Consider the following 25273-nt stretch of genomic DNA (forward strand, 5'->3'; position numbering starts at 1 on the left):
ACGGGGAGTTGTTAGTTTGTCATAGAAGATCTTTGGTTTCGGAAGGCAGCAGATCATGTATGTGATCAGTCAGCTGAAGCCATATAAATTCATCAGGTAGCTTGGGGCATGATGCAGTGTATTGCGAAGACATACAGCTGTTGCCATATCAAAAACAATTAGGTGTTTACAGCATTGCAGTGTTGCTAACCACGTCGATGTCTTCGCCATGAAGTTTTTAGGGTTCGGGCTGTCCACCGGTGTTTTCATAGTCTGGATGTTGCTTTCAGTGCCATTGGCTTCTTCGTATCCTCTTGAAGGAGGAACAGATGGACCCGAGTTGAGGTACGTGGAACTGACTGATCGATATTTAGGGCCGGATTCAACTGGCTAAACGTCTCCTGCGCGATGTGTAAAGTCATCTTCAGCACTGTTGATATTGCGCTGCTGGTGAGACCTGCTTTTCCTTGAATTTTAAACTCATCTAGCTTCCTAGTTGTAATAAATGTTGACATTTTTGAAAAGTTGTGAAAAAAGGGAATCTCATTAAACCGGTCAAGAATATGTCTGGGTCATATTACACGCGAAAATCAAATTAAATATCATGGCAATAAATTATAAGAATCATAATTTGCTTATGAAGCGGATGAAGTCTATTTAAAGGGATAGTTCCCCCTAAACTTAAAATTCTCTCATTTACTCACACACCCAGATGTGATTTACTTTCTTCTGCTGAACACAAACGAAGATTTTAAGAAGAAAATTTCAGCTCTGTAGGTCCTATGGTGACCAAAATTTTGAAGCTCCAAAAAGCTAATAAAGTCAGCATAAAAGTAATCCATATGACTCCAGTGGTTTAATCCATGTCTTCAGAAGTGATCTAATTGGTTTTGGATGAGAACAGAACAAAATAAAATCGCCTTTTTTCACTATAAAGCTTGATATCAGCAGTCTCCTTGGCGATTATAATTTCAAGCTCGATTGCACTTCTTAGCGACATCTAGCATTCTGCGCGTGCGTCAAGAACTAGTAAGTGTAATCGAGCTCGAAATCATGATCACATTTGACTGCAATGGCAAGATGACAGTGGAAAAAAGTTATATTTTGGTGTTTTTTTTTCCCTATATCAATTAGTGCACTTCATAAGACATGGATTAAACCACTAGAGTCGTATGGATTACTTTTATGCTGACTTTATGTGCTTTTTGGAGCTTCAAAATGTTGCCCACCATTCACTTGCATTGATTGGACCAACAGAGAAGAGATATTCTTCTAAAAATCTTTGTTTGTGTTCTGCAGAAGAAAGAAATACATGTGATGAATGATGAGTATTCATATTTGGGTGAACTATCCCTTTAAATACCATGAAGCTTTTTGTATTGTAACATTTAAATGACAGTTAAGTATGTTCATATTCCAAATTTTCATTACTGTACTGCAGAAAAATACATTATTTAAATTGTGAAGTATCTATATATCTATATATCTATATTTTTATTCTGTATTACATTAATGAGAATTGCCACTGAGAATGAGAATTTATATAAGTAAATAAAATAATAAAAAATAAAATAAAACGTCCAGATTCTATTACAGTAATGAGATTTTTGGGGGAATTTAATGGTCCTAAAATGTGCTTCATTTTCTTAATGCAATTAATTTTTTTATAAAACCCCATTTTGAGGGCTTTATTATTATTTTGCCATTTTTATTTGGGGTTTTATTTTTGTGAAATTCACCCAACAGTGTATTTGGGGGGCATCAAAGGCATTTACAGGCTTACTCAGAATGTGCTTAACTGCCTATGATGCTCTAAAATGCCGTCTACAGTAAATAGGCAGGAAACTTTGCCTTGATTTAAAAAAATAAGTTTCCTTCTACAATCCTTCAAACTTTGTAGAAAGGAAGGTTGTTTTCATACAGGTTTGTGTTTTGCTCCTACAAATAATTTATTTAAAGTTAGAAAAGAGGAAAATGAAAGTCATTGGAGTCTGAACTGTTAAAAAAAAAGTGGAAAGTGGAAACTATAAATAAAATAGTTAATGTACCTTCATCTTTGTTCACAGAGTGACTCAAACATGGAGCGTGTGGCACATGCTGTTGGAGAGGCCTGTGTCTGACTGCACCTGGCCAATGCACATGTATGCCAAGAGATCACTGAGGTCTTCCGAAAAGATTTAATCCGTGCGCTCCAGCAGTCCTTCCTCTGGCCATCAGAGGCCTGCGCCCTGCTTGTGGGTCCTGCATGTAGTCATTTTGACATCTATGCCACCTGGAATGTAACCCTGCCACAGGTGCCCAAACCCCCAGTTACGCCGCCCACCCCTCCCAAACAGAGCTCTCCAAAGAGCAGGATTCTCTTCCTCACGGATATCCATTGGGATGCGGAATATGCAGAGGGCAGCGTTGTCAATTGCGAAGAACCACTGTGCTGTCGTAATGAATCTGGGCTGTCCAGTTGGAAGCACCGTGGGGCTGGATACTGGGGCACCTATGGCAGTTGTGATCTTCCTCTACGTACGGTGGAGAATCTGCTCCAAAACGTAGCCAGATCGGGGCCTTGGGACTGGGTATACTGGACGGGAGACATTCCAGCACACAACGTTTGGTCTCAGACCAGAGCTCAACAGCTGAACGAGCTCACAACTATCTCTAGACTTGTCCTGAAATATCTAGGGCCTAATGTGACCGTGTACCCTGCGGTGGGAAATCACAAGAGCACGCCAGTAAATAGTTTCCCGCCTCCATTTATACATGGAAAACGGGTCTTCCCGATGGCTGTATGACACCATGGCAAAGGAATGGGCCCAATGGCTGCCAGAGGATGCCCTGGAGACTATTCGGTAAAACATAAATGCACTTCCTCAAATGTAACCATATTCATAACTGCATTTTCATATTTTAGGACCATAAAGTTTTTATTTTAACCAAATTCATAACAAAGGAAACCGCTGTTCTGAGTCGAAGCAAATATGTCCATTAGATGCTAATTGGAGGTCGACTGATAGTGGATTTTGCCGATACTGATAACTAAAGTGGTGGAAAAGGCTGATAACTGATTAATCAATAGTTTTTGAAATCGATTTAAAGAATATTAAAAATGTTCTTATTCTTTATTACTATGATGGGCACAGACAATGAGGCTACAAGAGTCCCAAACAAATAAAATACGAGTTGTAGTTTGCTTAGCCAAAATCCCAATAATAATGAGAAAAAGGAAGATTTGTTGCATGACGTAGGACTTTTAACTACAAATAAGCCTGAAACACACCGGGGACTCTTATTTTGAAAGAACAAAGACTTGTATTTGTTATAGTGCTCTATATTTAAGCAGTGGCGTAGCCAAGGGTGGGCTGGGCCCAGGCTAATCCCAAATATTAGAGATTATTCTTTGAATTAAAATATGCATTTATAAAATAGTATAAAAATGCATCAATTCTGATTTCTGAAAGTGTGAAAGAACTTTTTGAATAAGCCGCTTCCTAGAAAACTTAGCACATCCATTTTTATTGAGGCCCACCAAAAGTAATTTCCTGGCTACGCCCTTGTATATAAGTATTAACAAATTTAGCTTTTTAAAGACAAAAAAGGTTTATTATTTTCCATATGTATATTGTATCTTATCCCTTTGGGACAGTTTTGTAGCTCAACTTTCCATCCTATAGATCTGAAATGTTATCACTCAATAAATGCACTTGTATGTGCTTTAGTAACACATGTTTTATTTAAAATGTCTTCTCCAGGCATGGTGGGTTCTACACCGCAGAAATAGAGCAAGGTTTGAGAGTGGTGTCTTTGAACATGAACTTTTGTGCAAGAGAGAACTTCTGGCTGATGGTGAACTCCACAGACCCAGCAGATCAGCTCCAGTGGCTTGTTCACATATTACAAGTGGCTGAGAACAAGGGAGAGAAGGTAAGAAGATCAGAGGATCTGCACTGCTATACATTTTAATCATATTTTTCACCAAAAATAAATTCAGTCATCATTTACACACCTACAATGTCTTCCAAACCTTTATGACTTTCTTTCATCTATGGAACACAAAAGGAGATGTTAAGCAAAATGTTACACTGAAAGTCTCAGTCACCATTCACTTTCATTGGATGGACAAATGTAAAACACTGAAGCATTAACATCTACTTTTGAATACTTCTTGAATATTTGGTTACATCTTGGTCTTTAAGGGCATGAAATACAAAAAAGCAGAACATTTTTAATGTGAGTGTTGATGCCTTTGCATTCTGCAGCAGGTTAACAAGTTGCAACTTTAGTGTAACTGTGTGTGGGTTAGCAGTTAGAAGTGTTTAAATGACCAGTCAACTGATCATAAGTCAGACCAGCTAGAATAGGATGTGTGACAGGTGGTTTTCTATGTGCTATAAAATGCAGTGTTTCACAGTTTGGTTTTACTTGCAATTTGCTGTTGTTTTTTTTTTTTTGTTTTGTTTTTTTTTTCATTGTATCCTATAGAGTAGCTGCAAATGCATTTTTTTTTTTCTCTCTTTTATATTGAAATAACTATGTATTTGGAAAGCCTATTCATTTATCATGAAAAGATGCGCTAGAGCAACACACACAAACTAGTAAGACCTCTACCCATTGCCAATATGCTCATTATCAACACATTTTATTACATTAACTATAGCCAAAGCTCTGTCCATCTCTGCTGGTTCTCTTAGGTCCACATCATCGGTCACATCCCACCTGGACTCTGCCTGAGCAGTTGGAATTACTACCATATAGTCAACAGGTCTGTGACTCTTTCTGTAAATACATTCTGTGCCCCATTTCACTGCACACAATAAGTACATTTTGGCCTGTTGTAATGCATAGCTAGGTCAGCATGGTTGTGTGATTTCAGCCTAAAAGGAGTCTGAACCGTTCTTCTGTCTTATATATATTTATTATTATTATTATTATTATTATTATTTATTTTTTATTTTTATTTTTTTTACACCCTTAATATATATTGTATCATTATATTGTACGATATATTATACATTACACAAACACATTATAGTGTAGTTAAAACCAAGCAGAAACAAGGGGAACAGGGCAAAAAAATTATTATGTGTGCCAATCGGTTTTTGCTTAAGCCGCTAAATAATATTGGATTATGTACATACATCATAAAACCAGAGGTCAGGTTCCTCTCAAGTTTCTTTTTTTTTTTTTTTTTTTTTTTAACCACTAAATAACATTTGAAAGGAGTTTTTTCCTTGCTAAAGTCACTTCTGCTTGTTCACAGGGGGCTTTCAGACAAGGCATGATTTTATATAAAGCTGCTTTGGAACTATGTGTATTGTGAAAATGTGTGTGTGTGTGTGTGTGTGTGTGTGTGTATATATATATATATATATATATATATATAACTCAGCAAAAAAAGAAACGTCCTCTCACTTTCAACTGCTTTTTCAGCAAACTTAACATGTGTAAATATTTGTATGAACATAAAGATTCAACAACTAAGACATAAACTGTACAAGTTTCACAGACATGTGACTAACAGAAATGGAATAATGTGTCCCTGAACAAAGGGGGGGTCAAAATCAAAGGTAACAGTCAGTATCTGGTGTGGCCTCCAGCTGAATTAAGTACTGCAGTGCATCTCCTCCTCATGGACTGCACCAGATTTGCCAGTTCTTGCTGTGAGATGTTACCCCACTCTTCCACCAAGGCACTTGCAAGTTCCCGGACATTTCTGGGGGGAATGGCCCTAGCCCTCACCCTCCGATCCAACAGGTCCCAGATGTGCTCAATGGGATTGAGATCCGGGCTCTTCACTGGCTATGGCAGAACACTGACATTCCTGTCTTGCAGGAAATCACTCACAGAACGAGCAGTATGGCTGGTGGCATTGTCATGCTGGAGGGTCATGTCAGGATGAGCCTGCAAGAAGGGTACCACATGAGGGAGGAGGATGTCTTCCCTGTAACGCACAGCGTTGAGATCGCCTGCAACGACAACAAGCTCAGTCCGATTATGCTGTGACACACCACCCCAGACCATGACGGACCCTCCACCTCCAAATCCATAGAATACAGAATACACTCTAGAATACAGGCCTTAGTGTAACGCTCATTCCTTTGATGATAAATGCGAGTCCGACCATCACCCCTGGTGAGACAAAACCGTGACTCGTCAGTGAAGAGCACTTTTTGCCAGTCCTGTCTGGTCCAGCGAAGGTGGGTTTGTGCCCATAGGCGACGATGTTGCCGGTGATGTCTGCTTAGCACCTGCCTTACAACAGGCCAACAAGCTCTCAGTCCAGCCTCTCTCAGCCTATTGCGGACAGTCTGAACACTGATGGAGGGATTGTGCGTTCCTGGTGTAACTCGGGCAGTTGTTGTTGCCATCCTGTACCTGTCCCGCAGGTGTGATATTCGATCCTGTGCAGGTGTTGTTACACGTGGTCTGCCACTGCAAGAACGATCAGCTGTCCTTCCTGTCTCCCTGTAGCGCTGTCTTAGTCATCTCACATTACGGACATTGCAATTTATTGCCCCGGCCACATCTGCAGCCCTCATGCCTCCATGCAGCATGCCTAAAGCATGTTCACGCAGATGAGCAGGGACCCTGGGCATCATTCTTTTGGTGTTTTTCAGAGTCAGTAGAAAGGTCTCTTTAGTGTCAAAAGTTTTTACAACTGTGACATTAATTGCCTACCGTCTGTAAGCTGTTAGTGTCTTAATGACTGTTCCACAGGTGCATGTTTATTGAACAAGCATGGAAAACATTGTTTAAACACTTTACAATAAAGATCTGTAAAGTTACTTGGATTTTTACAAAATTATCTTTAAAATACAGTGTCCTGAAAAAGAGACGTTTCTTTTTTTGCTGAGTTTTAGCATTATACAGTACAGTAATATACAGAAAATATTCATGTATAGGTGTATGCAAATACATTTTATATATACAGTATATAAACTGTATAGAGTAAATATACAGTTTGTATATGCATATATCTCTGTATGTACAGTATATATACTGTATGTGTATATAGAATGTACATATATATATATATATATATATATATATATATATATATATATATATATATATATATAACACATACACATAAATACATACATACAGTGCAAAGTATTTAGACCCCTTCATTTTCTTCACAGTTTATGTTGCAGCCTTATGCTAGTATGCTTTAAATTATTTTATTTCTTACATCAATCTACAATCCATACCCCATAATGACAAAGCAAATTTGATAACTTTGCAAATTTATTAAAAAGAAAAAAACTGAAAAATCACATTAACATAAGTATTCAGACCCTTTGCTATGACACTTGAAATTTAGCTAAGGTGCATCCCATTTCTCTGGATCATCTTTGAGATTTTTCTACACTTTGATTGGAGTCTACCTGTGACAAATTGAATTGATTGGACATGATTTGGAAAGGCACACACCTGTCTATATAAGATCTCACAGCTCAAAATGCATATCAGAGCAAAAACCAAGCTATGAGGTCAAAGGAACTGCCTGCCGTACTCAGAGACAGGATTGTGTTGAAGCACAGATCTGGGGAAGGCTACAAAAAATTTCAGCTGCATTGAAGTTTCCCAAGAGCACAGTGGCCTCCAGAATTCTTAAATGGAAGAAGTTTGGAACAACCAGGACTCTTCCTAGAGCTGACCGCCCAGTTAAACTGAGCAATTAGGAAGAAGGGCCTTCGTAACAGAGGTGACCAACAACCCGATGATCACTCTGGTTGAACTCCAAGGATCATGTGTGGAGATGGGAGAAACTTGCAGAAGGACAACCATCACTGCAACACTCCACCGATCTGGGCTTTATGGCAGAGTGGCCAGACGGAAGCCTCTCCTCAACCTTGTCCAGAGCGCTCAGGACCTCAGACTGGGCCGAAGGTTCACCTTCCAACTGGACAATGAACCTAAGCACACAGCCAAGACAACGCAAGTGTGGCTAAGGGACAACTCTGTGAATGTCCTTGAGTGGCCCAGCCAGAGCCCGGACATGAACCCAATCAGACATCTCGGAGAGACCTGAAAATGGCAGTCCACCGATGGTCCCCATCCAGCCTGACAGAGCTTGAGAGGACCTGCAGAGAAGAATGGCAGAAAATCCTCAAATCCAGGTGTGCAAAGCTTGTCGCATCATACCCAAAAAGACTTGAGGCTGTAATCGCTGCCAGAGGTGCTTCAGCTAAGTACTGAGTTAAGGGTCTGAATACTTATGTCAATGTGATATTTCAGTTTTTTCTTTTTAATACATTTCCAAAGTTATCAAAAATCTTTCAAGCATTTTAGCATAAGGCTGAAGGGGTCTGAATACTTTATGAATGCACTTGATATGTGTGTTTATATAAACAAATTGTACAGAGTTAACTTAAGTGAATATATAATATATACTGTATTTATACTATCCATCTGACCCCTCACTTAAATAAAATTTTCTGCAACAATTACATTTTTCTTTTATATGTTTCTTTTTTGGCAGGTATGAAAGCACCATAACTGGTCAGTTTTTTGGACACACGCACTGCGATGAGTTTCAAATGTTCTATGACGAGGAAACATTAAGCTGTCCACTAAGTGTGGCTTTCATTGCTCCAAGTGTCACCACATTTGAAAACCTGAACCCAGGTACACCTCACTAAACTATATCAGGGTTCCCACTGTCTTAGAAATGTCAGGGGATTTTACTACAGAAATGTCTCTAGTGAAAATGATTTTTTTCTAGTTTTGCCCAGCTCAAAAATATTTCATCAATATTGCTCTTGTGTAAAGTAAAACTTGATCACAAGCCATAGTGTCGTCTGATTTGTGAGTGAACCGGTTCACAAACCAGTCTAATTGATGCATTCGCAAATTAGTCTGAATCAAAATACATTTCAAAAATCCTTATCCAGTAATCAAAAACGATTGGAAAGGTCTTGGAAAAGTCATGGAAATTCATTTGTCAAAAAATGTGGGGAGCCTGTGTATTACTTGGCAGAGGAATTGTTCATTGTGATGATTATTGATGTAAGAGTTTATTCAACATTGGTGTCTTTAACATATTTCTGTTGCCACAGTTTTATAAAATCAAATAAATCACTTGATCACCATGGTAATTTCACTGTCACGAAAGGCCTTTTATGTCTTATCGCTTTAAAATTCTCCTTTTTATATTGCCAGGATATCGTGTGTATTACATTGATGGAAACTACCCAGGCAGTAGTCGCATGGTTTTGGATCATGAGAACTTTATTCTTAACCTCACACTGGCCAACAACCAACTGGAAAGCCCAACAAAACCTGATCCCAACCCATCATGGACTTTATTGTACCGTGCTTATGAAGCCTACGGTTTTTCCACCCTCTTCCCATCAGACTTGGACCGTTTAATCAAAGTATTCCATAATGAGGACCATGTGTTTCAGCAATTTTGGTACTTCTATCATAAAGGCCATGTATCGGAGCCCTGCACGGACACTTGTAAGACAACACTCATCTGCTTCCTGCATAGTGGACGGTACGACCTTCTAACGCAATGTGACATACTTCATAGGAAAACAATGTGTTGTTCACCTGGCCCGAAACAATGTCCTGCTAGTATCAAAATAGCCATTGAGCACTAATGAATTTTAAGGCATTGTTCAGCCAAAAATGAAAATGGTCAACATTTAGTCACCCTCATGTTGTTGGATGGCTTTTTTATTTCTGTTCAAGACAAAAAGAGTCCTTAACACATCTTTGTGCTCCATGGAATAAAAAATCATATGGGTTTAGAAAACATGTAAATGACAATATTTTTATTTTGGGGAGAACTATCCTTTTAATATCAAGCCAACATCACAGGGACTCTTATTTAGCACTTTCATTTAGTTTGTGTTTATTTTATTATTATTTTTGTAAAATTGTAGCATATGAGTCATTTGGTGGCATGGCTGTTTGTCTTTGAGAGATTATCCAACTGTTCTTGTCTTGCAGATTGTCATTACTTTTACTGTAGGTAATGGCCATTCTTGGTATTCAATGTCATGAGTTATGTGGTCAAGAAAACTACACAATGTCACCTTACTAGGGGAAGCCAAAGGTTACTCAGCAATTCTCAGTGAAGACATTTGTGACCCAGCGTACAGAGAAAATGTGTTGGTTGAAAATGGAGCATGTACTAACATCACAACTGAATCATGTGGTGTGTTAGTGCCTTTAAAAAAGGTTACTTATAAACCACAACTGCTCAAACTTTTGTCTTTCTCATTTATCTGTGGTGTTTGCATCACTGCGGAGTGAATTGTGGTCAGTTGCTTTACAGGTTTTCAGTGTGTTATTTCCTGCACACTGGAGCCTGTTCAAGGCAAACTGTTTTAGATTACAATTTGTTGATTCATCCCATGTCATTATATACACACAATTTGTTTTAATTGGTCAAGAAATAATATCCAAATAGATTCTATTGAGAACCTTGTTGTGGTCTTTTCTCTGACTGTGTAAAAAATTGTTTCACACTTGCTGTAAATTTAGCAATCATGCACTTAATATACAGTACTGTGCAAAAGTTTTAGGCACTTGTGAAAAATGTTGCATAGTGAGGATCTCTTCAAAAATAATGACATAAATAGTTTTCATTAATCAGTTAATGTCAAACAAAGTCCAGTAATCATAAAAAAGCTTAATCAATATTCAGTGTGACCACCTTTGCTTTTAAAACAGCACCAATTCTCCTATGTACACCTGGACACAGTTTTTCTTGGTTGTTGGCAGATAGGATGTTCCAAGCATCTTGGAGTATTCGCCACAGTTCTTCTATCTATTTAGGCGGTCTCAGTTGCTTCTGTCTATTTATGTAATCTCAGACTAACTCGATGTTCAGTGGGGGGCTTTGTGGGGGACTTAACATCTGTTGCAGGGCTCCCTGTTCGTCTATTCTAATCTTTTCTATTTGCAAAAGTAATGTTTGGGAGTCTAACATTTATATTTCCTATTGACACACTAAAGCTGAAGATATAAATAACCATCTTAAGACAAATGTTTTGTGAAACATCTGAAGTGCCTAAGACTTTTGCACAGTACTGTACATGCTGTGACTTTATGAATGTTGAAATCATTGATTAACTGATGCAGGTTTTGATTACTGAATAAAGAAATATTTTGCAAAATCATTGGGATTGTGTGTTGACTTGCCAAGCATTGTTTTTTTTAAGTAGTGTTCTGGTAGGTAGAGTGTAACTGGGCAAAAAGCCTCAGAACTTCTGGGATATTATTATTTTAAATAATTCACAACTTTCACATATTTGTTTAGATGAAGTTATATTTCAATGTGTAAACTTTTACATACTGTGGCACAAAAACTTTTACATACTATTTATTGACACTTTTGGCTGTAAAACATCCCAGTTATTCTAACACATAGATGCAATGCAAGGAAGAACCACAAGAGAGCATAACACCGCCAATGCTGAAGACCATCTGTCTGATAAAGCTGCCTTTGTCTGACAAGTTAATTAAAGGGATAGTTAACTCAAAAATTGAAATTCTCATTTACTCATCCTCATGCCATCCCAGATGTGTATGACTTCCTTACTCCTGCTGAACACAAGTGAAGATTTTTATTAAAAAAAAAAAAAGACTCTAAGTCCATTCTATGAAAGTAAATGTTGTCCAGAACTTTGAAGCTCCAAAAAGCACAAAGGCAGCATAAAAGTAATCCATAAGATTTCAGTCATTAAATCCATATCTTTTGAAGCGATATGATAAGTGTGGGTGAAAAACAGATCAACATTTGAGTCCTTTTTTTACTATAAATGTCCACTTTCATTTCCATATGCTTTTGTTTTTGGCAGTTCACGTTCTTTGTGCATTTCGCCACCTTTCGGAGAATTAATAGTAAAAAAGGACCTAAATATTGATCTGTTTCTCACCCACACCTATAATATTGCTTCTGAAGACACAGATTTAACCACTGGAGTCGTATGGATTTATTTTATGCTGCCTTTATGTGCTTTTTGGAGCTTCAAATTTCTGGCCACCATTCACTTGCATTGAATGACCCAACAGAGCAGAGATATTCTTTTAAAAATCTTCATTTGTGTTCTGCAGAAGAAAGAAAGTCATACACATCTGGGATGGCATGAGGGTGAGTAAATGATGAGAGAATATTCATTTTTGAGTGAACTATTTCTTTAATGCTCCCCCCTTCTTTCATTGTTCGGGTAAACAGGTAGTCCTGCCCCAAACTCACGCTATTGGCCGTGAGCGGGAGGCCTCCAAGGTTTCGGATTGGTAAACGGAGTGGCTAAGATTTTGTTTGGCAGTTTACAGAGACAATTGGGATTTCTCAACTGTCTGTCAACATACAAATTAAAAAAAAAAAAAAAAATTCCTCATTTGAGTGCATTTGTTCTTGCACAAAAGGACAACCGGGGAAGTATGATTATTTACTTCCTAGATAAACACATGATGACAAAGATATTTCCTACACAAAAAAAAAATAAATTCATATCTCTGTCATATATCCAGGGTTGGGAGTGTTACTTTTGAAATGTATTCCACTACAAATTACAGAATACATGCTGTAAAATGTAATTTGTAACATATTCTATTAGATTACTCAAGGTCAGTAACGTATTCTAAATACTTTGGATTACTTCTTCAGCACTGTTTTTCACTTGTTTTGACTATAAAAACTCTGCCAGTACAGCAAGACAAAATACACATGTTAAAAATACATTCTCTGAAAAACCGAAATATCTTATGCAGAGTTGTTTTCTCAACTTGATTGATCTTGTTTTAAGGATTTTTAGATATTTTTACAGGAAAACAATAAAAAAAATTATTATCAAGAATATGATTTTTGCCCTAATATCAAAGATCTTACTAGAAAAAAAGAAATTATGATCCATCGTGAATTTTCTTGATAAAAAAATATGATCGTGTCTGGTAACATGTGCATGTAAAATGGCTAAAAATAGCATTTTAACTTAGCGTAAAGCTGACAATTTACACAAGGTTTACTTCTATTTCTTCTGCTCCAAACTTACTTCAAACTTCTTCTCTGTCTGCTCGTATGAATGTAACACATCATAAGAAAGTGTTTCACCGCTGTTCAAATGCACTTTGGATCGCATCATTTATATGTATAAATGTTTTCCATCTGAAAGGACTAAATATTAAATGAAACAAATGACAATAAAATGCAAAGTAATCTCTTCAGTAATCAAAATACTTTTTGAATGTAACTGTAGTGGAATACAGTTACTTATATTTTGTATTTTAAATACGTAATCCCGTTACATGTATTCCGTTACTCCCCAACCCTGCCTATATCTGTAGGTTTATCTGGAGTGTTTACATTGGCTTTAGTTTGTAGTTTATCATTAGTATACAGTGCTGTGAATTCTTCTATTTTTGTGTATTTTTCATACTAAATTGTTTTAGATCTTCCAATACGATATGACTTAAAACAAAGGCAACCTGAGTAAACACAAAATACAAGAGGTGTAATCAAGATCAGACACTCCAAGGCCCAGACCAAGACTAGACCCCCTAAGACCTAGATCCAGACCAAGACCTGTCGATCCAAGAACTAGGCAGTAAATTTTAATGAACTAAGATGCTGAATTTATTGCAGCAATCATTTATAATATTCAACAGTTATGTTTTAACACCTTTTCATTTATTTTACTTAATTGAACAAGAAATAAGTCAACAATCAAACTTTACCACCTTTTCGTTTCAGGTTTTCCCATAGAAAATTAATAAAAGAAAAGTGTAAAAAAAAAAAAAAAAGTAAATAAACTTGATTAAATATATTAAATATTGTGTTTCATATGCGTTATTAATACAACAAGATAACAATGTTTATTTTTCAAAATCACAGACATCTGTTGAGAGCGTGACTGCAACAGCCAATCAGAGGCGTTTACATTTCCACTGGCGCGGAAAAAATCAGCTTACCCTGCTCAACACGCTAGACAGCTACCGCTTTGGGGTGTGTTTGTAATATGCAAAGCCAGTGCATTTTGTCTGTCATTGTTTTCAGAATACGATGTGCAATCATCATTTGAAGTCAGAAATATACATGGTGATCATGTGACTATAGCACTGAATCTAGCAGAAACCCCAGTATTAAAGGTATATTTTAAGCGCTTATGACAGATATCACTGCTTCCAGCTCACAGTGAATGGCTGCCGTCCGCCGTTTTAAGTTCTTCATTTGAATCAAGCAGAGACATCTCAACTTTTTGAAGCTGTCAACCGCCCTCAATGCTTTCTCTGCACCGCTGTCAATCCCACAATGCACCTCGCGAACATGGCGCATGACCTTCACCAAAGTCTTTCTAACACAAGGGTTATCAACGGGGGTGGTAAAATACAGTTTAATTGAAGCAAAAAGTTATCCAATACTTATATCACCCATTTGAAAAACTAACTGCCCCCTTAAAATGAATAGCTGGTTGTGCCTCCTTTAGCAACAACAACTGCAACCAAACGCTTCCGATAACTGGAGATCAGTCTTTCACAATGCTGTGGTGGAATTTTGGCCCACTCTTCTTTGCAGAACTGCTTTAGTTCAGCCACATTGGGGTTTTCGAGCATGAACTGCCCGTTTAAGGTCCTTCCACAGCATCTCAATCGCGTTCAAGTCAGGACTTTGACTAGGCCACTCCAAAACTCTAATTTTGCTTCTTTTGAGCCATTCAGAGTTGGGCTTACTCCTATGCTGGTCTTGCTGCATAATTCAGTTGCGCTTGAGCTTCAACTCACTGACAGATGACCGGACATTCTCATTTAGGATTTTCTAGTAGAGAGCAGAATTCATGTTTCCCTCAATTATTGCAAGTCACCCTGGTCCTGAGCAGCAAAGCATCCCCACACCATCACACTTCCACCACCATGCTATGGTATGCTATGGTATGATGTTCTTTTTGTGGAATTCTGTGTTTGATTTACACCAGATGTAATGGAACCCGTCTTCCAAACAGTTCCACTTTCGAGTCATCCGTCCACAGAACATTCTCCCAAAAGGTTTGAGGATCATCAAGGTGTGTTTTGGCAAAATTCAGATAAGGCTTAATGTTCTTCTGGGTTAGCAGTGGTTTTCGCCTCACCACTCTTCCATGGATGGCATTTTTGGCCAGTGTCTTTCTGATAGTGGAGTTATGAACAAGTAACCTTTATTGATGCGAAAGAGGCCTGCAGTTCCTTGGATGTTTTCCATGGATGGCTTTTTTGTGAATTCCTGGATGAGTAGTCACTGTGCTCTTGGTGGAATTTTGGAAGGTCAGCCACTTCTGGGAAGGTTCACTACTGTGCCAAGTTTTCTCCATTTGGAGATAATGGCTCTCACTGTGGTTCTCTGGAGTCCCAGAGCCTTTAAAATAGCTTTGTAACCCTTCCCAGACCGATGTATTTCAATCACCTTTTTCCTCATCATTTCTGGAATTTCTTTCGACCTTGGCATAGTGTGCTACTGGGTGTGCTACTGGGTGAGACCTTTTAGCGAACTTCATGCTGCTGAAAAAGTTCCATTTAGGTGTTGATTTGATTGAACAGAGCTGGCAGTAATCAGGCCTTGATGTGTCTAGTCCAGATGAACCCCATCATGAATGCAGTTTCATAGATTTGGGGATTTTGAACTAAGGGGACAAATACTTTTTCACACAGGCCCAGTTGGTATTGGATAACTTTTTGCTTCAGTAAATAACATTATAATTTAAAAACTGTATTTTGTGTTTACTCAGATTGCATTTGTTTTATGTTAGATTTTGTTTGAATTTTTGAAACAATTTAGTATGAGATATACACAAAAACAGAAGAAATGAGGAAAAATACTTTTTCACAGTACTATACATAAAGAGGGATAAATAGGCACAACCCCTTTATATTCCTTTTCTCTTTTTAAGTAAGAGCCTACAAAAATGGTAAACAATAACACATCATTACACGTATTTAATGGCCCAGTGAATAGCAATGAACTGTCAGGAAATTCTTTCATCAAGGGTCTGTGAAGGACAATGTCACACCAAAGTCCTCCTTATAGATGTCCCAGGTCTTCGTTTTATGTGGATTGTCCAGCTCTTCCCTTGAGAGATGGAGCCTATGATGCAAACATCAAAACAGAATTTTTAGTGAGCTCCTTGGAGGAACTATAGGTAACTTCCCAAATCATCTCTCATATCAGCACTGTCCCAACTATTGACAAAGACCTACCTGTTGTTCTCTACAAAAGAGGTGTTGAACCAGAAATAGAACAGACAGTTCTTGTAAACCTTTGGCAGACCCTGGACAGAGAGAAAAAGTGATGTTCAGGCAACAGGGAAAAGAAGTTTACTATCAGTACATACTCGTTTAAACTTCATTAAAGAAACAATTCCCTAAAAAACTTAATGAAAGATGCAGGTAACTCACAGCACTGGACTCAAACATGACCTTCACATCTCCAGTAACAACAGGCCCTTCCTGCAAAGTGATCACCACTGCATTGTTACTAGTGTCAGAAAACATCTGAAAAAAAAAAACAAGAAAAAAACATGATGGGACAACCAGATTGGAACAGGAGTCTTACATTTCAGTATTTAGCCAAAATGCTTTATGACAGTTGAGAGCTGTAGATGTACAATGTGATTTATCCAAACAGGACATGTTCCTGGACCAACAACGTTTATTGTTCCTGAGATGACATCTGTAAAATCACAATGATTATTTGATGGGAATGATGTTCAAGAACCAGAAAAGGATGTTGATCCAGTTAAGCAGCTGTATTGGGCGACATTCTAAAAGTATTTGTGCCAATTTGCCACAAGTAAGCTAAAGGTGTGACGCTTGCTAGCCAACACCATTAGGGCTTTTGAAAGAGAATGGTTACTAAAACATCATTTTAACATGACAAACAATTTCAGTTGGTGACACTTACTATACAGTTCTCCTGTTTGGCACAAACACACTGGAAGACCAGTTCTCGTTTCACAATGATCCTCACTTTCAGGTCACTGCCGTTACCCTTCCCTACACCTGTAGAGCAACCCCAGCACAACCAATGGGGAAAATACGTTATATATATACAGTATTGACTACTTTAATCTTATCTTGTCAGCATTACAATTTAAATACTTTTAGTCAGATTGCAGTTACTGACTGTGATGGAGAGCCTGCTAGTCGGTCTCCCTCACAGGATTTTACTGTGTTCAAAGGACTTATTTATTGTTTTACTCACCATTTTACAATATTTATGGGGGATTTATTGTGCAAATGGTTTATCCATCCTATTGTATATGTTTTAACTCTCATTTTGTTCTTATGTATTTATTCAATTATATTGTATTTAAGAATAAGGAGGTGAGGGTTAATTTTATTTAAGATAATGGTATGTTCCAATTAGTTGTGGCAGGAAAAACTAATGTATTTAAGCCAGCTACCACCAGGGGGAAAGAAAAAAGATGGATGACAAGTGTTTGAGCACATGAACAAGGTTATGCAGCACTGCTTGAGTGCAAATATACTCCAGTCTCAATGGTTTAGGGAGGGGAGTAGGTACTACTGTTAGTACCAAAAGCAGGGCTAGTATTTAGACTTTTTTATTTTATTTTTTATTTTTTTTAAATGTAACCTTGTTTTTAAACACTTTATTTTGCACCTCAAATGGATTAAACATCTTTTTGGAATACCATTCCTTCTCTCTGGTGTGATTCTCCTTTTGACCGCTCCGTTTCCCTATCACACTGACCTTCAATTAAGTTAATTACCTGTAAGTACACATATTTCAACAATATTATGAGTTATGTGGAATACATTTAAAACATGAACTATGTTCATGTAGTTCATAAGTGTGCATCCCATAAAGAGTCATAGTAAAAGAGAAATGCATCTTATTAATTGGAGTTAAGTGGAAAAACAGTAACTTTTTGGTCAATGTGTTTTAGAAAGTAACTTAAAAGTAAATATGATTACTTTTTTTTTTATTAAGTAATAAGTGAAGTATTCTGATTACATTTTTAGAGAAGTAATTAGTCATTTGAAGTGGATTACTGTTTTTGAATAACCAACACTGTGTGTATATACAAGCTTTAATCAGGTCTGCCACTGCAATCCCCCCCACCCCCCCATCACTTTTTTTACATCACTTTTTTGCAATCTTGTCAGCTCTTTTTCGCAAGCACTTTCCTTACACAACAAGAGGTTGTGCAAAAGGCGCCAGCACAAACGCAACGATTCCCACAACTGCTTCAGCTCAATAGAGAGTGAAAACATTTAGTCTATCTCTGACTGAGGCAATCATGTATTCATTGTATTTGTGTTCAGTGGAAGTGATGGCTAATGTTTTGCTTTTCTATATATGTTATTTCTTCATAACATACACTATATTGCCAAAAGTATTCACTCACCCATCCAAATAATTGAATTCAGGTGTTCCAATCACTTCCATGGCCACAGGTGTATAAAATGAAGCACCTAGGCATGCAGACTGCTTCTACAAACATTTGTGAAAGAATGGGCCGCTCTCAGGAGCTTAGTGAATTCCAGCGTGGTACTGTGATAGGATGCCACCTGTGCAACAAGTCCAGTCGTGAAATTTCCTCGCTACTAAATATTCCACAGTCAACAGTCAGTGGTATTATAACAAAGTGGAAGCGATTGGGAATGACAGCAACTCAGCCATGAAGTGGTAGGCCACGTAAAATGACAGAGCGGGGTCAGCGGATGCTGAGGCGCATAGTGCGCAGAGGTCGCCAACTTTCTGCAGAGTCAATCGCTACAGACCTCCAAAGTTCATGTGGCCTTCAGATTAGCTCAAGAACAGTGCGTAGAGAGCTTCATGGAATGGGTTTCCATGGCCGAGCAGCTGCATCCAAGCCATACATCACCAAGTGCAATGCAAAGCGTCGGATGCAGTGGTGTAAAGCACGCCGCCACTGGACTCTAGAGCAGTGGAGACGCGTTCTCTGGAGTGATGAATCACGCTTCTCCATCTGGCAATCTGATGGACGAGTCTGGGTCCAGTGAAAGGAACTCTGAATGCTTCAGCATACCAAGAGATTTTGGACAATTCCATGCTCCCAACTTTGTGGGAACAGTTTGGGGATGGCCCCTTCCTGTTCCAACATGACTGCGCACCAGTGCACAAAGCAAGGTCCATAAAGACATGGATGAGCGAGTTTGGTATGGAAGAACTTGACTGGCCTGCACAGAGTCCTGACCTCAACCCGATAGAGCACCTTTGGGATGAATTAGAGCGAAGACTGCGAGCCAGGCCTTCTCGTCCAACATCAGTGTCTGACCTCACAAATGCACATCTGGAAGAATGGTCAAAAATTCCCATAAACACACTCCTAAACCTTGTGGAAAGCCTACCCAGAAGAGTTGAAGCTGTTATAGCTGCAAAGGGTGGGCCGACGTCATATTAAACCCTATGGATTAAGAATGGGATGTCACTTAAGTTCATATGCGTCTAAAGGCAGATGAGCGAATACTTTTGGCAATATAGTGTATTTTAACCACGAATATGGTCTTGAATGTCTTAAATATGGCCACACAATGCACTATATCGGGACTTTTTTGTTGATGTTATTGTTGTTGCAACAATTTCAGATATACAACAAAGGCACCAAAGCATTATGACAAACATCTCTACTAAGCTGAGCAGACACCACCAAAATGGTAAAGGAAGGGAAAAAGAATGAAAAAACAAAACAAAAATACATTCTTTTTGTAAATCAAAGTTAGGTTACTCCAAGGCTTTCTCCAATAATTTAGAGGCATTCTTCTTAATACATCTCAATGAACTAAAAAATAAATGTGCTTCATTCAAAAAATATTGAAAACAGGTTGGGTCTTCTTATTTGTAGCTTTGTGTATAAAAATATAGCCAGTGTAATTTATAATATACTCCGTGTCTAGTGGGATTATTATGGGAAACAAAGCCAGTATTTACTATACAGGGAATACGGAGCTATCGATCAGACTGTTCTTAAGGGAACTAACAAAATAAAACTAAAATGCCAGCTGAGTAAAGTCATGAGTGGTCAATGACACGCAGCAGCCGGGAAAAGAGAAAATATTTTTCATCTTGCGCAGTGTGTGCTAAGCAGTCACGAAACAAAGAGGCAGATGTCTCGTGAACACAAACGCTGCTGCTTCAATCCGTTAAGCCGCCCGCGTCACCTTCTCCCATTGAAAATATGGAACACGCGGCTACTGAGGAACCATGTAAAACCGCCTTTCGTTATTTAAAGTTTTTATCATGACTGAAAAGGACAGGATTCACACTGAAAAACGATAAGCCGCTGCTTTCTTTAAACATTAAGAAAAGAGAGTGTAAAGACACCACAAAACCTGTCAAATGCATTTCAGCATCAAAGTAAAGATTGCTGCCACAAGCATTCGTTTGTACATGCGATCATTTAATTTAATCATCGAAGGTGCAAATTCGGTTTTGGAAGTTCAAATAATCCATTCAAAATCCTCTTGGCACGTGCCCCCTCAGTCTGAATGGGCATGACTCCTCTGACACGCAGGGTGATCTAGGTGATCTTTTCTTTCTGTGCCACTCCAGTGATTGCTGAACCCTGCCCGGCCAACCCTGTATAGAATTATACAATTCCTTGCTCCGCCACTGGCAAATCTTTGTTTACAGAGTGAAATGTATGTAAATATTTGGTAATTTATCATGAATAAACTACCATTGATAAATTAATTTTGATATCTTTATAAAATGAAGCAAAACTGATTTATTTTTTAAATTCCATTTTATGGTTTATTTTTGTTGGCATGATTGCTGATCTCAAATTCTGACCTGTGATGGAGTGAATTTGAAAGCTTGTTATCTTCAGGCTCTTCTGAGGTGGCAGCTGACGGTTGTATTGGTTTTTCATGATCTCATAATACCCAACATACCTGCTCTGCAATAGCAAAAAAGAAAAGAACAATAAAATCAAAACATGATTATATTATATTCACCATCTCCAGACTGAATTCATAGATTCTAATGTTGAGTGTCTCACCTGAGAGGGAGTTTCAACACCCTGGAACTTAGAACTAATACTTTTATCAGTCCGCCTTTCCCCGAAGTAGTCCAAACTCTCCTGTAAAATTGTTTAGTAAAATGAATTACTTGGAAAGGCAAAGGCTCTAACTCTAAACAAATCTTAACCCTATAAAGTCATGCATATCATATTTGATATATGTGATAAGCCTCTACATCATCAACATGATGAAAACTTTGCTGAAAAACCTATTGTATGTAAATGTACTAGATGTCTACTGCCTACCTGTGACAGTTTTCGTGCTCTTCTGGAAGTAGAGCACCTTGTAATATCATTTCCGAAACGGCCTCCTTCGTATTGAGATGCATTTGTCTTTTGCTTTAAAATATTTGCTGATTTTGATCAAGTAAAAGCAGAGACTAAAAACTTTAATAATGTTCTTTTTAAAATGACAGTACACTGCGCTAAGGGGTGGGTAAAAACCAACTGCAGCATTGCCAGATCTTACAAGAGAAGCAAGCAATCTGGTCTGGAAAAACAAGATCAAAATAAGCCACTTGCCTCAAAATAATTTTTTTTATTTTTATTTATCACAATAGCAATCATAACAAGCATACAGTTAATTAACAGGTACAGTAAGTACAATTTTAATTAAAGATCTGCTTCTGAGTCAAAACCCGGCAGCATAAAATTTGTATTAATGCATCATATCTAACAATATTTCAGTGAAGACTTGGAAACAACTGAGAAAAGTACTTTTTACATCTAATAATGTTTTCCTTGTATCTGAATTAGCCAGATATATAACTATGTATAATTATGTAGTAATTATACATAGTTGTTAAAAAGGTCTTCATTCACAGAATATGACAGCCACACAGACAATTCGTTTCCTTCAGGTTCAAAGAACATCTTTCATTTTTTTCAGGCAACATGAAGTGGTGTAGTTCCAAAAATATATTGTGATAAACCCTTTAACCTTTAGTTTCATGAAAAAATTATTGGAACCAAATTAACCTGTTATAACCGGTTTCTCCGGAAGAATTGAAAATCACTTTGTTCCGGTTTTCGGTTACGTTCTGCTAAAAAAAAATTCATTTTTGTTTTTTGTTTTAGTTCCTTGAACTGTTTTTAGTTCCTGAGTAAAAGTAACAATAACGTTTATATTGTTACTGATATTTCAAATTGAGTATGTGCTGAACTGAGGAAACTTGTGCTTGGTTAAAAGTTTGTACATTATTTTATAGAAAGATTGTGTTGAAATGTATCAAATATGATACAGCAGGCTTTTGAGGTATATCTCTAAATCACCATTACATTCATGCCCACCATAATAAAAAACACAGAGCTTTAAAATACTTACAGATAATTTTTATAAGTTGTTTAAAGTGTGAACTGATGTTTATATGTATTTTTATATACAGTGCATCCGGAAAGTATTCACATCGCTTCATTTTTCCACATTTTGTTATGTTACAGCCTTATTCCAAAATGGATTAAATTCATTATTTTACTCAAAATTCTACAAACAATACCCCATAATGACAACGTAAAAAGTTTGTTTGAAATCTTTGCAAATTTATTAAAAATAAAAAACGAAAAAAATCACATGTACATAAGTATTCACAGCCTTTGCCATGACACTCAAAATTGAGCTCAGGTGCATCCTGTTTCCACTGATCATCCTTGAGATGTTTCTACAACTTGACTGGAGTCCACCTGTGATAAATTCAGTTGATTGGACATGATTTGGAAAGGCACACACCTGTCTATATAAGGTCCCACAGTTAACAGTGCATGTCAGAGCACAAACCAAGCCATGAAGTCCAAGGAATTGTCTGTAGACCTCCGAAACAGGATTGTATCGAGGCACAGATCTGCAGAAGGGTACAAAAAACTTTCTGCAGCATTGAAGGTCCCAGTGAGCACAATGGCCTCCATCATCCATATATGGGAGAAGTTTGGAACCACCAGGACTCTTCCTAGAGCTGGCCGCCCGGCCAAACTGAGCGATCAGGGGAGAAAGGCCTTAGTCAGGGAGGTGACCAAGAACCTGATGGTCACTCTGACAGAGCTCCAGCATTTGTCTGTGGAGAAAGGAGAACCTTCCAGAAGAACAACCATCTCTGCAGCACTCCACCAATCAGGCCTGTATGGTAGAGTGGCCAGATGGAAGCCACTCCTCAGTAAAAGGCACATGACAGCCCGCCTGGAGTTTGCCAAAAGGCACCTGAAGGACTCTCAGACCATGAGAAACAAAGATTGAACACTTTGGCCTGAATGGCAAGCGTCATGTCTGGAGGAAACCAGGCACCGCTCATCACCTGGCCAATACCATCCCTACAGTGAAGCATGGTGGTGGCAGCATCATGCTGTGGGGATGTTTTTCAGCAGCAGGAACTAGGAGACTAGTCAGGATCGAGGGAAAGATGAATGCAGCAATGTACAGAGACATCCTTGAAGAAAACCTGCTCCAGAGCGCTCTGGACCTCAAACTGGGGCGAAGGTTCATCTTCCAACAGGACAACGACCCTAAGCACACAGCCAAGATAACAAAGGAGTGGCTCCGGGACAACTCTGTGAATGTCCTTGAGTGGCCCAGCCAGAGCCCAGACTTGAACCCGATTGAACATCTCTGGAGAGATCTGAAAATGGCCGTGCACCGACGCTCCCCATCCAACCTGATGGAGCTTGAGAGGTCCTGCAAAGAAGAATGGGAGAAACTGCCCAAAAATAGGTGTGCCAAGCTTGTAGCATCATACTCAACAAGACTTGAGGCTGTAATTGGTGCCAAAGGTGCTTCAACAAAGTATTGAGCAAAGGCTGTGAATACTTATGTACATGTGATTTTTTTCGTTTTTTATTTTTAATAAATTTGCAAAGATTTCAATCAAACTTCTTTCACGTTGTCATTATGGGGTATTGTTTGTAGAATTGAGGAAAATAATGAATTTAATCCATTCTGGAATAAGGCTGTAACATAACAAAATGTGGAAAAGTGAAGCGCTGTGAATATTTCTAGATGCACTATGCAGCCTGCTCTGTTATTATAAAGATCTCCTTGTTTTACGTTACAAGCTATTATGATGTTTTTTTTTTTTTTTTTAATGTAGTGTTTGATCCATAAAAAAACATATGATAATAATAGTTTTTACAATATTTTATTAATATTTTATGTGCTGAATTGCAATGTCATACATTTCTATCTTTGATATTTCTAAAAAAAAGACAAACAAAACAAGGGAATCCTCTTAAGATACCCCAAGATTTACTACTGTGGCATGTATTGACTAAGAGAAATTTAAATAACAAACATTCTATACTAAAATGAATTGCTGTATCTTAGGAGGATAATGACCTTTAAAGCATGAAATGAAATGACACAGAAAAAAAGTATTCAAAAAATATATATATTTTAGATTTTGGCTGTAGGTTCAAAACAGAGCTCCATTTTTTTATTTATTTATTTGAAATTTCTGACTAATATCTCAATGTCTGGCTTTATAGGGTTAAAACATCAAATGTACCTGTGCACTCTCAAACTGATCACTGTCAATGAGCCACGTACACACCATAGTCCCAGTTCGTCCTGTTGGACGAAATCAGAACATTTACATAAGTCAAAGTCAGAATTGTGATCCTGAACTTTAATAGAGTATGATAGGTAAAAATAATCAATAAATCAGAAGTCAGAAATATACAAAATACCCCATTAGGACGAAAGAATATGTACTGTATATGGGACATATACTGTATATGCCTAACATTTCAACAGTAGAGTTAAATTCGAGAGCACATATAGCACATCACCCAATAGTGTCAAAAAAAGGCTAACCTTTCCCTCCTTTGCAATGAATGGCGATCACATTCCATGAATCCAATGCCATCCACTCCCTAACACTGGCCGTGTACCGCAGCATGTCCCTAACAGAATCAAAAACAGACCGAGGTCAATGCACCTCATCTTGAGCTTCAAGCATTCATCAAAGAGTAACATATTCTTGTCAAAAAATAACTGTGAAATCAAAAAATGGTTTTGAGGATCAGCTGTGATGACAGCAATCTTACTCAAGCGATGGAACATTATGGTCATCTATCATAAAATGGTCCACTCTATAGTGAAAGAATTTTGGGTCGTAACCCTTCTCACCTGAAACAAGAGGTCAAGTTGGGAATTATTTTTTTCATGTACATTTGAAACTAAGAAAATGGTTTAAAATTTCTTTTTATTGGCTATAAATGCAAGACACTTGACACAGACTGACAACAGAATTGTCTACTCACTACAGAGATTATACACCTTGTAGTGACCCAGATGTTTGGTGTCCAGGAATCTTGCAACCTCCTAA

At 37.9% G+C, this 25273-nt stretch overlaps 1 protein-coding gene and 1 pseudogene across 6 annotated transcripts in view; one reads left to right on the forward strand and one right to left on the reverse strand.

Annotated features, from left to right (window-relative positions):
• On the forward strand, positions 1 to 13736 carry LOC127432430 (sphingomyelin phosphodiesterase-like; annotated as a pseudogene).
• The window catches only part of LOC127432432 (phosphatidylinositol 3,4,5-trisphosphate 3-phosphatase TPTE2-like), a 16899-nt gene continuing 3901 nt past the window's right edge, over positions 12276 to 25273 (reverse strand). For 5 of the 6 annotated variants that reach the window (XM_051683502.1, XM_051683500.1, XM_051683498.1 and 2 more), the window contains 10 exons: positions 25209 to 25269; positions 24993 to 25074; positions 24760 to 24848; positions 24452 to 24513; positions 20943 to 21023; positions 20735 to 20840; positions 16859 to 16956; positions 16354 to 16449; positions 16156 to 16226; positions 12276 to 16042 (listed from right to left, as the gene is read on the reverse strand). In XM_051683502.1, the coding sequence (XP_051539462.1) occupies positions 15940 to 16042; positions 16156 to 16226; positions 16354 to 16449; positions 16859 to 16956; positions 20735 to 20840; positions 20943 to 21023; positions 24452 to 24513; positions 24760 to 24848; positions 24993 to 25074; positions 25209 to 25269 (849 nt within the window). In that variant the 3' untranslated portion in view covers positions 12276 to 15939. Of the gene's footprint in view, positions 16043 to 16155; positions 16227 to 16353; positions 16450 to 16858; positions 16957 to 18283; positions 20522 to 20734; positions 20841 to 20942; positions 21024 to 24451; positions 24514 to 24759; positions 24849 to 24992; positions 25075 to 25208; positions 25270 to 25273 lie in introns of those variants that run through there. The other variant, XM_051683505.1, reaches the window with a different exon arrangement.

This window comes from Myxocyprinus asiaticus, chromosome 42 (assembly GCF_019703515.2).
Source record: "Myxocyprinus asiaticus isolate MX2 ecotype Aquarium Trade chromosome 42, UBuf_Myxa_2, whole genome shotgun sequence".
Taxonomy (NCBI): Eukaryota; Metazoa; Chordata; class Actinopteri; order Cypriniformes; family Catostomidae; genus Myxocyprinus; species Myxocyprinus asiaticus.